Below are 12,667 nucleotides of genomic sequence, written 5' to 3'. Positions count from 1 at the left end.
GAAGAAAATAGCTGCCTCACCATCACCTTCCTACTTCATTTCAAAACATCAAAGCTGCTTTCCATTTTGCAGTATAAGGACATTGCTCAATCCACTATTCTTCCTGGTATTATCACTGTGTACTTCACCTCTCAAGTGAGACAATGAAGAAGGCATGAGAGTTAATGTATTACTTCGTCAGAAAAGCTGTGAGAAAGGAGAAAAATCAAAAACCATGCTAAAGGACATTCAATAATAGCAGTGTCTAAGAGCCATTTGCAAGAAAAGTGATATAAATTAAGTTGGCCTTTGCTTTTCTTAAGTCTGTGGAAAAATCACATGGCTGCATTTCTGAACAATGTATTTTCTTTATGGGCAGGAAAGGGTGCATCCAGTAAGGAAGCATGCAAAATCTTTTGCTGTCTATTGTCTAAGCCAGAAATTCCCCACCGCAGCTGGTGAAGATGGTGCTTTCCTGCTGTGGAACAAACAGAAGGAACCATGTGCAAGTGCTGCGATACAAGAGCCCCTGCCTCCATCTTCCCCATGTGTCATCTGCTTCACTGTGCAGCTTCTTACTCTCTCCTTTCTCACTAGCACTACTAATGCCCAAAGGCCCGTTCTGCCATTAAGTAAAACTCCACAAAGGGAGTATTGTATTGGGAGAAATAGGTGATTCACAAGTAATTTTATCATCATTCTCATAGAAACAGGTTCCTATCTGCTTCTTCTCTATCTCCCAAAAAAGCTTTGGAATCCAAAATATGTTGCTGAGGGACTTCCATAGCCCAGTAAAAATCCCAGGCAAAAACTCTATCGTTCATGTGTTGAGCACATTTTTTTTTTTGCCACTTTGGAAAGTTTTTAGCAATAGAGAATGTTTTCCCTTAGATTGTTTCTGACTTGTGTGTAAAAATAATCTCAGCTAGAAAACCTAAGATTAACCAAATTCCTAGTACATGTAAACAAGGTATGTGAGTTTCTGAAATTATTTCCAAGAGATGTCATCCATCATGAAACTTTTGTGTATTTCTTAACTTCACTTAAACTATGTTAGTATTCAGTATTAAGCAAGAGCTACTTAATACTTGCGAAATTTTTGTCTGTGAGCATTGCTCCTAACTTGATGTACCTTGTTTTTGATTTTAATTTACTGATATAATCAGGACTATTTCCCCTGTAGTCTCATATCATTCCACTTGGACTGACTGGAATCTGGCCAGGATGGAGCATAAGGTGTAAGAAGTAAGGCCAGTGTTGGAAAGGGCTAGTTCCTACCCCATGTCTTCAAGCAGCCTTGATAACTCTTCCCCGAGCCTGTTCCCCTAATACCTCCAGTTTCTCATGCACTTCCCCACATGAAACAACCAGTAGCACATCCTTGCCATGCTCTTCAGAAAACAGTGCTGGGAATTTCCTGAAAACATTTGCAACTCCTTGCACAGTTTATCTTGACATCAGAAGAACTGCTTCCACATGTAGTAGTAATTCATTTCTCTATTTGTATAAGCAAACCCCCAAATATTCCCAAATTGAGACTTTTGCTTTAATTCATTCATCATGTTAAAGTGAAGGTCAAAAGGAAACATTTTTCTAAAACTTACAGTGTGAAATGAGTTAATTCAAACTTTTCTTAGCATTTCTTCATTTCAGCACATGCCTTCCTGTAGAATTGGAATATAGTCTGCTACATTAAAAATAAGTAAAAAGATTTGTTTATCTATTCAGCTTAATGTATTTCTGAGAACAATTTTAAACCTGAAGGGCTATGTCTTTAATAGGAATTACATTTTACCTTGTTTTTCTGTCCTGGAATGCTTTTTTAATTTGCACTGTAAGATCAGCTGGTGGATTTTTAGACCTCAGGCAATCATTTTAGTCAAAACAGCCTTTCTGGTCAGGATATTACTGCTAATTCTACATATAATTGTCGCTGCCCTTTTAACATAGTTGGAAAGGTTTGTAAGAGGAGTAGAGGTTCTTTTTATTTTCTTGTATATAAAGTAGTTCAATTATGTAACACTGTTCAGCTGTCTTTGAATTTTGCGTTCAGGATAGAATATTTGTATTGAGAGAGCATCCTAAACACAGTAGTGTTATCTGAGTTCAATCTATTTTAACTTGACTATGAAGACTGCCTTTCAGACTTAATTTTCAATCTAGTATCTTTGCATAGGAAGTCAAACGGTTTTCTGACATGTCTGCTGTCCTGTTTTATATCCTCTATTATATTTCAAGGTGTTTCTAAAGTGGACTTTGCTCTCATTTTGAAATATTATTTTTGACTGCTCCCATTTTACTTTCAGAGCTGTTCAGTTCCAGAAGGGCCACGTTCTACCACACCTGCACTGCAGTGGGTCTGTTCCTTCAGAAAGAATTATTTGGCATAATTATGATAATCTGTCACTAACTATTTAAGTTTCATTATGTTCTAACTGCCCACAGAGGTAATAGTTGCCCACTCACACACTTTCCTGAATATAACTTGGGGCTATTATGTTATGTCATGACCTATCAACTGGGAACCTTGACCTGTATGTTGGTCACATTTTTAACTGCTAATGTATTTTGTTAATTGTTCACGTACAGAGAGCAGTGACCTAAAATCTCCTATTTAATGAGCTCATTGCAATGCTGTCCACTTTTTAAATGGTGATCATTAAATACATGGCAAATAAAGAAAGCTTCCTTGAGCCGGATAAAACTGAGCTCTAACTAGTCCATCTAAACAAGTTCAATATGAAGGACTTTGTAATTCGCTTAGGGACAGCCAGGATCAAAAGCAAATTTATACACATGTTCATACAGCATACTTTAAGACACTATCCAAACCTATACCAAAGTGTGTTTTATACCTTCTCACTGCACCAGACACTATATTTCTTCAATAATGGCGAATACTTAAAAATAAACACATTTCTTCAATTTCTTCTTCTTCTCTCTCTTTTTTTTTTTCCTAATTTTACTGGAAGCATAAGATACTTTTTGATACAAGAATTATTTTTCTTTTTAAGTAGTATTGGTTAGAAGAAATCAGCAGAGGCTAAGGTATCCTGCTAAAGGTTTCTGATGACCATCAGAATCCATGTAGATCTGGATATTGTACTGGAAAAACTATGTAATGTTGAGGCCTAGAGGAATGGGCTGAAACATAGAAGTTCTGAAGGCTGTTTCACTGGTTTAGTGACTAATAAGAAGGGCTTCTACATGAGATTGTTAATGAGAAAGGGAAGAGGGGTATACTCATATACTAAATGAGCACAAGCTGACTGTGATAGTGAATACCAAATGCAGCTGAATCAGAGATTACCCCAGGACTAGGATTTTATTAGTGCTGTTGGAGCCCTAAACAGAATTCAGAAGAATCTTCTAATATAGTGTGATAATGGAGGACCTGGCTACATGACCAGGCAGGTCTTTCAGTTCTTGTAGTCTTAGTTAAGAACTTTAGAGTCAATGTGCAGGCTACGTAAGCAATGATAATTGGTTATGAGGTTTGCATGAGGCTTTGCAGGCAAGAAATATTGTGTGCAAGGAAATAGCAGAAGGGAAAAAACATGAATAGGTAGAGAAAAATCAAGTATAACAAAAGCAGGAAGTTTGTTAGAAAACTAGTAAATGGACTGAACTGCCGAGAAGGAAGCTATAGCAAAATATAACACGAATGCAAATAGGGAAATCATGTCAATCTTCATTACAAAGGAAAATAGGAGAATACTTTCTCTTTCTAGAGGAGCAGAGTAACTAGAAAGTGGAATTATCAAAAAGAGTGTGCTCTTGTACAAACAGGTGAAATAAATAGTGATTAACACCAATTACTTAAGGGCAAGGTAACAAAACCTCTGAAGAAATTTGAGATTGAACCTGCAAAAGTATTAGGAAAGTTGCTCGTCAAAACAGAGGACCAGGTAACCTAAGACTGGGAAAGAACAACAATGACAAAAAAATAAGTAGGGGGACAGAGATAGAAATACTAATGGTAAATAATGACGACTGTTTTCCAAAGTGATCACAACAGTGAGGTTTTCTAAAGCATCTGTACTACTGCTCATTATTTAACAAAAAATCATGATTAATCTGGGCAAGGAGATAGGCAACATGAAATGACACACATCACTGATTATCTTGAAAGGATTCCAGTGAGCAGCCAGTGAAGGTCAGGGACTAGATGGGACTTTTAATCAATAGTTAGAAGTAATCTGAAAATATCGCTTAACATCACTTTAGATGCTGAGAAAGTCAGGGTACCTATATCTCCTCCCTGTACAGCTCAACAAGGAAAATCTGATAATCTGTGAACTAAGAATTTTTTAAAAATGCATTTTCATGTTTGCAGACAGAAAACAGTAAAAAGGCCAGTAAGTGTATAACTCTCTCCGCCCCAGCATCCACACACAGGTCCTACACCATGAAGGTGTACATCATGCCCAGGGAAAGACAGAGCGCACTTAGGCCATACCACACACTTTTGGACCAAATGTTCTGTCCCTTCCAGCCTCGGCTGTTCTGTGATTCTCTGGTGTATGGCTATATTTCTTGAAATTATCGGTCAGGGTAAGATAGACTCTTCTATGTGTGCTAGTAGAATATATTTCAGATATATTGCCATTTTTGAAAGTAAACACACACATTTCTTTTGCAGAAGACGCAACTGCAAGAGCTGCAGGAAGTGTGGGAGCTAAACAGGTTTTAAATAGAATTCCCTCTTTATTAAGCTAAGGGAGATAAGATAAGATAAGAAATGAAAACTTCATGCTTGCCCGACAAGAGTCCAACTGCATGGAGATGTTTAGAAGCTAATTTTCCCTTTGGGCAGGGTATTTCTTTGTGGGATTTCTTAAGGTTTTTTTGGCCCTTTCTTAAGCAGCTGCCATGTGGTGCCATTATAGGACTGTGATTATTTCCTACCTTGAGATACTATTGTTATTTGCATCTCTGCAAAGAGAATGTAAATAATCAGTAAGAGCCCTCAACTTGGTCGTTAAGTGCTCTCGCAAATTGCAAAGAATCAAGTATTGTATGTTATATTAGAGGGACTTATGGCTTGATCTATAGGATAGCTTCAACTTCCTAAGTGAAACTTAAGAAACCAGAGAGAAACTAATAGCACACTAACAGGGCATATTTAGATCCACTAGCAAAACTGCAAATAGTAGACCTTGCATCTGCCACCTGTAGTGTTAGGAGAAGTTGGAAAAAAAGTCTGAATATCCATTTCTGTGTGAACTACAGAAAGATTAGGTCTTGAAAAAAAAGGATAAAAATCTTTCTATAACCTAAACTCTATTGTGATTCCTTGGATTTTATTCAAAGATACATAGAAATAAACTTCAACACAGAATTAGTAGTATTATTATAAGTAATGTTATTACAATTATTTTTGAGGATTACATATTGCATATTCTTCACATGCAGTAGAATTTGTGACTGGTTGGGGCAGCAATACTATCTGAAAAAATAATCTCCGTATTTTCTGGGCCTTGAGTTTTTACCAACAAAGTTAATGGGGGTTTCATCAGTTACTTCATCAGTTCTATAGCAGTTCCAGAAATTAATAGAAATCCAGAAATTAAATCCTATATTAAATAGGTTAGTTAGGAAAGAAAGATTGTCAAACCCTACTTCAAAAAGCTTGTCTATCTATCTATATATACGTGCACACACACACACACACATACACACACACAGACCTACTATGTGTATATATATATAATATACATACATTCTCTCTCTATGTATATATACACTTCACCATGAATTTCACATTCTCTGTTCTTTACTCTTGTCATTGTTCTTTATTCCTGTTAACCAGTCCTTTGTGTCTTCATTTCATTTAGTGAATGGGGGGGGAAAAAGGGGGTTTCTGTTGAATTATTTTCTGCAAAGCAGTCTCAAATGGTGTTTTAGAAAGTAACAGACAGTTTGCCGAATGCTCTGATTTTCACTGTAGGATTTCATTTAAGTTACTGGACTCTTAAAAAGTTATTAAAAATAGCTTATTTCTCCAAGTATATTTCTTTCTTGGAGTCAAAAGAAACTGTATCCAGCTATCAAATCATGGGTTGTTATTTTGTTTTGCTTTCTTTGTCAGACATTTTAAATCTCACAGTCCTCTTCCTTGGTTCTCAAAGGCCGTGTCAGGAAAAGTAGTAACAGGAAGTTTATACCATGTAATTGTTTCTTAACTTTGTAGAAAGCTTCTGCTGATGCTCAGCTTGAATTTAAACACAGTTTACGCACTAGCCAGTCCAACCCGTTTTCAAGCTGGGTTTAGCATCTACAGATAAAAGGTGCATGTTTAGCTTTTTCCAACAACCACTATTCCTAGACTGACGTAGATCAAGTCTAAAATATGAAGCTAATCACCATATTTCCCTGTGGCTTGTTATTTTTCTTATGCTATGACCTGGATAATATTTTTATTTATTTTCTTGCTCTTTCCCCCCTCCTCATTAAGACATATTAATCTAGTTTTCAGCATTAATAGACTTCACTTCCTCTCTAGAGACAGAACAGAGCCAGATATCTGAGCAGCCCAGCAAGTGATCCTTGACAGTGTCTGCAGAGCTGCTGTCAACTGCTTTCACAGCAGTAGAGTTCGACTGAGCCTCTCACCCATAATTGTGAACACTGATTGTGTTGTTCTCTTGAGTCAGGTGAAATATTTTAAAAAATATTTAAAATATAGTATGAAATATTCAAAAAAACTCGATGAAGATGATAATCACCAGCTTTATGAGGGGAATGTACTGGCCATATCTCCACTTGTAGCTGACTGAGGGTAGCAGGGACGTAACTTGAGGAGAATGAACTGTTAACGAAATTAGAAGTTGAGTTTGAAATTAACCTATGTCTATAATATTCAGTAAATACAAATACTGATCATAATGCACAATCTGTACTTTTACTGAGTGTAATTCATACACACATCCTGTGCAAAAGATCCATCTCTCTAAGTTAAAATATAAATTGAAACATCTGATATACCAGCCACATCACAATCTGAAGTTATTCCATTCAATTACATTGCATCACTTTGAGTATTTCCTTTGACATATTTCCAAGTGGATGTGGATAGATACCATGATCGTGCTAACTAGCACTTCCTTTTTTTTTTTTTTTTTTTTTTTTTTTTTTTTGATTTGGCTGTATACGAGGCCTGTTTCATGCAGCAATCCCCTAAGCCTTGCCCGCATTCTTAAGATAATAGAGTAGGAGAATTTATTGCTGTTACTTTTCTGTTCCGGTACAGTTCATCAGTTGATTGGTATTACGGATAGTGCAGACGGATGTGGGAGTTACTCAGCTGATTCACTGGGAACATGCAGCGCCTAAGCTTTTAGGAAGGGATTGACATAGGTGAAAACAGGTTGACTTTCCAGAACTTACTGGGAAAAGTTTGTTCTTGATCATAAAGGTGAGAAGTTGTAGAATACGACTTTTTAGCTGAAGCTCGTCAGGCTTTTTTCCCAACATCTAATTCTGAAAAGTCTGCGTGGTGGTATTCTAAACTTCTAACTCCAACATCTTGTAGTCATGGCTTATCTGCAAACATAGCAATAGGAAAAACAGACTCAGGTTAGTAAGACTAGCTCAGCAACATTCATTTTCAGGGATAAGGAGGTAATCCCTTCTCTGTGAGGTGATAAATTAGTTGATAATTCACTGACTGGAAATTCAAGGAACTAAGGGAGTAACACTAGTAAAGGCTGTTGAAAAGTTGAATATTTGTGGTTAGCTGGGTTTTTTTTTCATTTTTTTCATTTTTGACAGGCCTGAGGCAAGGTAGAAGAGATTTTATTGTAAAGAAATTAACTGCAAACACCACAGTGTTCCTTTCTCTGAAGTATTATTCAGCAATTATCAATAGGATCCAGATGGTATAGAAAATTGCCAGGACTTAGTCATTTTGCATCGGTGTCTGATTGCTGCTGTTTCACTTCCACTCTGGTCTCATCTGCATAAACAAGTGTAAGATATGTTCTAAGATGACTTAATTTTCAAGTCTTGTCTTAAAATACTTAAGAACATCTACATCACCTCTCATCATGGGAGGAAACGTTGGTATAAAGCCAGTTGCTTGCTTTTTTCCTTTTACATTTTTTATTTTAACGTGTCCATGGAGGTTGTTCAACTGCTAGTGCTAGAATCATGATGAACAATGTTCCTAACATTGCCTGTGTAGATGCAGCCACAGTGAAGGCTCCCACCTCAGGAATGGGGGCCCTTAAAACACTCTAAAAGGTAACTAGTAAATGTTTCACTAGAACAAATACTTGGCTGGGAGATTCTGCGGGAAAACAATAGTCTTTGAGTAAAGTTCTCGGTTCTAAAACCTCTGCATAGTCATGGGGAAGATTCTTCCACTATATCTTAAAAAGCTGGAATGCTTAATGACTGATTCTTGTCTGAACCAGTTTTCAGCTAACTTGGGTTAGAGTTGTAAGAGCTCCAATGCTTCTCAGACCAGGAGAAACTTCTTGGGTTTTGATGGCATTTTTTGCGCATGTATTAAAACCCCCAATTTCAATGCAAACTCCAATGAATTGGGTCAGAGTTTGAATGCAAAGTGTTAGAATTTGAGCCACCTGAGTCATATCGACATTTAAGAGAAACTGAAGTAAAAGCTCATATAAATATCAACTGTGTGAAACCACTTACACTTCCTTATTTCTAGACACCTTTGTGGTCTCCTCCTTTTTCATGTTCCATCTTTCTCAGGAGCTTGTCTTCTCCCAGTTTTCCTTCAAACTTTTTTTTTTTTAAAAAAAAAAAAAAACCCTAACTTGTATTCTATAAATATATGTTGTCATATGCATATATACACACTCTTCACTGCGTTCTTCCATGTTTAGCAGCCTATCTTTCTCTCCTGCCCTTGTCATCCTTCCATTTCTTCAGATTCATTCAAGGAATTCTGTGTATGTCTCTGATTATTGGTTACATATTATTCATTACATATTATTCATTAATACATACAATATATTGACCACCTGCTATATTACTGCATTTTATATACTACTATAAAAAACATTTTATGACACCTCTTATGCAAAAGGAATAGTCTCATGCAGAACCATTCACCACAAATGTATCTGTATATGGAGAATGCAGAGTAAGAGATAAAATATTGGCACTAAATCTACAGTTCAGAAAGCGTATGATTTAACTGGAAATCCTTGTTGGGGAAAATTTGAACCAACAGGGATTTCCCATATTATCAGTTCCATTTTGCTCTTGCAGCAGGCTACATTGTAACACAATATTCTTCATAAATTTACCAAAATTTGTCTTGCAATTCATGCAGTTTTTGGCATTGTTCTCCTCCCTTCCTTCAGTAAAACTATTACCATGCACCTCATTTTAAAGATAAATATTAGGAGGTTAAATATAAATTTTGGAAATAGAAATAAACCATTTAGACATAAATTTCCAGCACTTCTGCTATTTCTTGCGGTCTTGCATTTACTGCTTTGCAAAGAACACTATCTTTCCCTTAAAGATCTTGCATGGCAAAGACAATCTAGCAGAAGAAATATGTATAATGAAATATTGTTTTCATATAAGTTGAAATGTGATTTTAAAAATCACTGCTGAGTGTAATCTTAAAATCAATCTTTGTCTTTTTTTATGAATAGGTGGATTCTGGGTTCTGATACCATCTGTATCCCATTCACTTCATTCATGCTTTGAAGTCTAATAGTAATAAAAGTTAAAAGTGTGTATGCACCACCTAGACCACCTAGCAATAGTTGTTCTCACGGATTGTTTCTTCATTCCTAACACACTGCTTTCTTTTTCCATTGCAGTTTTCCACTTGTCCCACAAAGTCACTCGGGTCGTCCCGGAGAGCGCTCTGCTGATTGTTCTTGGTATCTTGCTTGGTGGCATAGTATGGGCCGCAGACCATATTGCCTCCTTCACCCTTACGCCTACAGTATTTTTCTTCTACCTGCTGCCCCCCATTGTTCTGGATGCTGGATATTTTATGCCAAATAGATTGTTTTTTGGAAATCTTGGTTCCATCCTTCTGTACGCTGTCATTGGGACAGTCTGGAATGCGGCCACCACTGGCTTATCACTCTACGGTGTCTACTTGACGGGAATAATGGGTAAGTTTCCTCTGTTAAGACAAAACTAGGAATGTAAATGGATGCCAGACATTAGAATGATACCCACTGAACAAATCTTTCCAGTAGAGATTTATAATTTTAACTGGTGAAATTTGTAATATTTCAGAACAAATTTCAGAATGATCTGAGGCCTCTTCTCCAAAGCAAGCATAAAAGGGACTTGAATTTGTTCGTCATATTTCCCTACCCTAAATTATACGTATGTACATTCTTAGGATCAAGCTCAAGATTCACCTTGCTGATGGATGTTTAGACAGAAATACACTCTGAAAGGCTTGTTTCTTTCTTCTGTGAAACAGCCTTCAAATGGAAGGCTGTTTATATACATATATATAAATATATATATACACACAATTAATATTAGAGCTGTCTGAAAGAAGGCAATTCGGTTTCACAGAAACCGAAGACTGTTTCTGTAAAACGGAATTGCCTTCTTTCAGACAGCTCTAATATTAATTGTGTGTATACGCACGACAGTTCACACCAAGTAGTGCCAATGCCAAGTAGTGCATGTGAGAAGTCTTCATTGCTCTCACTGTCCTGTGATATCACAGGAAATACATTCCTCTCAGCATGATGTGTGTTGGAAGAGGCACAGAACAGCAATTCTTATCTTCTCTGCCCGTGTGATGTTCCCATGGACTGAACAACAGTAATTCACAATACATGGAGGCTGCACATGTTTGAAACCGGGCATCCTATCTTTGCTTTTTAGTGCCTGGACTGAAGAATCTTAAGAGCCTTTTTAATACAAAATGAAATTCTCCAAATTGTCTTGGGTCAGAGAGTTTAAGAAAGTCTGGGGAATCTGGAGAGCTGCTGAGAGTTGTACCAGTGTGGCATTGCTACACCTATTCACTGCACCCATCCGTCCTTGGATGCTCAATGCAGCAGAAAATTGCCAGCTAACAAAATACATTAGTCAAAGATTTCTTTCTTTAAATATGCAAATTGCTTCGGTTTTGGTGGAACAATTAAAAATGACTACCAAAGGTATTCTTATTAATATCCTGTTCTGGAAAACACAATGAATGATAATTGCTGTTTAAAATGTGTTGATAAAAATCATAAGATGAGAAATATGGATCTCTTTGCGCAATAAGAGATTGAGAAGTCAGATGTTTTCCCGAAAATTTTAGTTGTGGTAAAAGACCCATTTCTCTCTTGCTCACCTCCTATTCCTTGATCAATTTTTGACTATTAAAGCTGTATTTGATGACTGCATGTTCTGCTTCACCATTATGCAAGTCTTGCAGTGTCTTTATATATAGTCTTCATACACCATTTATATACTATATATGTAGTCCTTATATACTATAACTCTGAGCTTATAATTAAACAGTTGAATCTGTCCTCACCTTAAGAGGACAGATTTAAGCCCTGCAAGACAAAAAATATAGGATGTTAGCCATGGCAGACGATAAACTTAAGTGTCTGACAGATTTCTGTGTTTAGAATGAGATCACTTGAGTGTTAAATAATCTAGTGTATGGATCTTTCTTTACTGACAAGACATATTATAACCTCCTAATTCTAATTTCAATTATGGAAAAGGCCAGAGAAGTCTGTCCTTGATTTGAACTGTGTCATTCTTCAGCAAAGCTAAGTAGGACTTCAAAATATGTACCTGATACATACCTACTAACTCCTTAAATGCACTGTGGTGACTCCCAAAATAGAAACAAAAGCTTTTGTGAAAAGCTATCCTGTTGTGCTAAAGATGTGAGAATATTGAGAGGTTTCATTTTAGGAGAAAATGCAGCCTCTGGTTGAAGTTCCAGGGGATATTTTTGCTTCTACATCACTTTACATATAATTTGAGTGAAGAAGGTTAAAAGTAATGTCACTAAAATGTAAGAATGTTAACCCACGATAGACTAAGAGGTACTAAAAATTGTTTCTAACTGTCCTGTGGAATAGGCCTGTGCTAGTTTGTTTAGGACTGACCAGATAAGAGAGACCTTAATCCAAACTGGGTTACATAGATATCCTACATAAATAAATAGAAACAATTCTTTATTTACATTTAACATCCTGATAGCTGATTTGCAGAAGAAAGAAAAAGAAAAAAGGTGATAATAGCAAGAAAATGCTTCTTTAGAAGTGAAATAAAAAGAAAGCAGCTTTTTACTAATAGCTGCTCTGGCCCTTCTGCGCTCATTAGATAGGAGGAGGAATCTAACCCTAAATCTTGCTATCTGGTTCCACCTAAGCATTTGTTGCAAAACTAACACAAGCAGCAGCACTATCTGCACTGGAATAACTGTGGTTGTGACTAATATTCCCAAAAGCTTTTCTTGTACAATCTAGGTCACAGTAGCCACGTGCTGGGTGTGGGTGGGTGTCTTAAACTGGGTCCAGCGACCTCCCCTTGCTCAGCTGTCCCAATTGGCAGCAGTGACTCCAAACCCTGGTGAGCGGAAGGGGGCAATGGCCATGTACCACTTTGAAATAGCTATGTTATTCATCCAAGTAAAAATTTGGTTTAGCAATCCCATGTCTCTTGACACTGTCTTGTATGAATTATAGATGTATCCCGAGATTTCCATAAATAT

At 36.8% G+C, this 12,667-nt stretch overlaps 1 protein-coding gene across 1 annotated transcript in view; it reads left to right on the top strand.

The window, feature by feature from the left end:
• SLC9A3 (solute carrier family 9 member A3) overlaps positions 1-12,667 on the top strand; it is a 47,841-nt gene that overhangs the window by 10,960 nt on the left and 24,214 nt on the right. The window contains exon 2 of the mRNA XM_088526361.1: positions 9,789-10,091. Coding sequence (XP_088382487.1) covers positions 9,789-10,091 — 303 coding nt within the window. The remainder of the gene's footprint in view (positions 1-9,788; positions 10,092-12,667) is intronic.

The sequence above is a fragment of the Tinamus guttatus genome, unplaced genomic scaffold (assembly GCF_059628265.1).
Source record: "Tinamus guttatus ecotype Peru unplaced genomic scaffold, ASM5962826v1 Tinamus_guttatus_pri_ptg000025l, whole genome shotgun sequence".
Classification (NCBI taxonomy): Eukaryota; Metazoa; Chordata; class Aves; order Tinamiformes; family Tinamidae; genus Tinamus; species Tinamus guttatus.
This window is presented reverse-complemented; position numbering and strand designations above follow the sequence as displayed.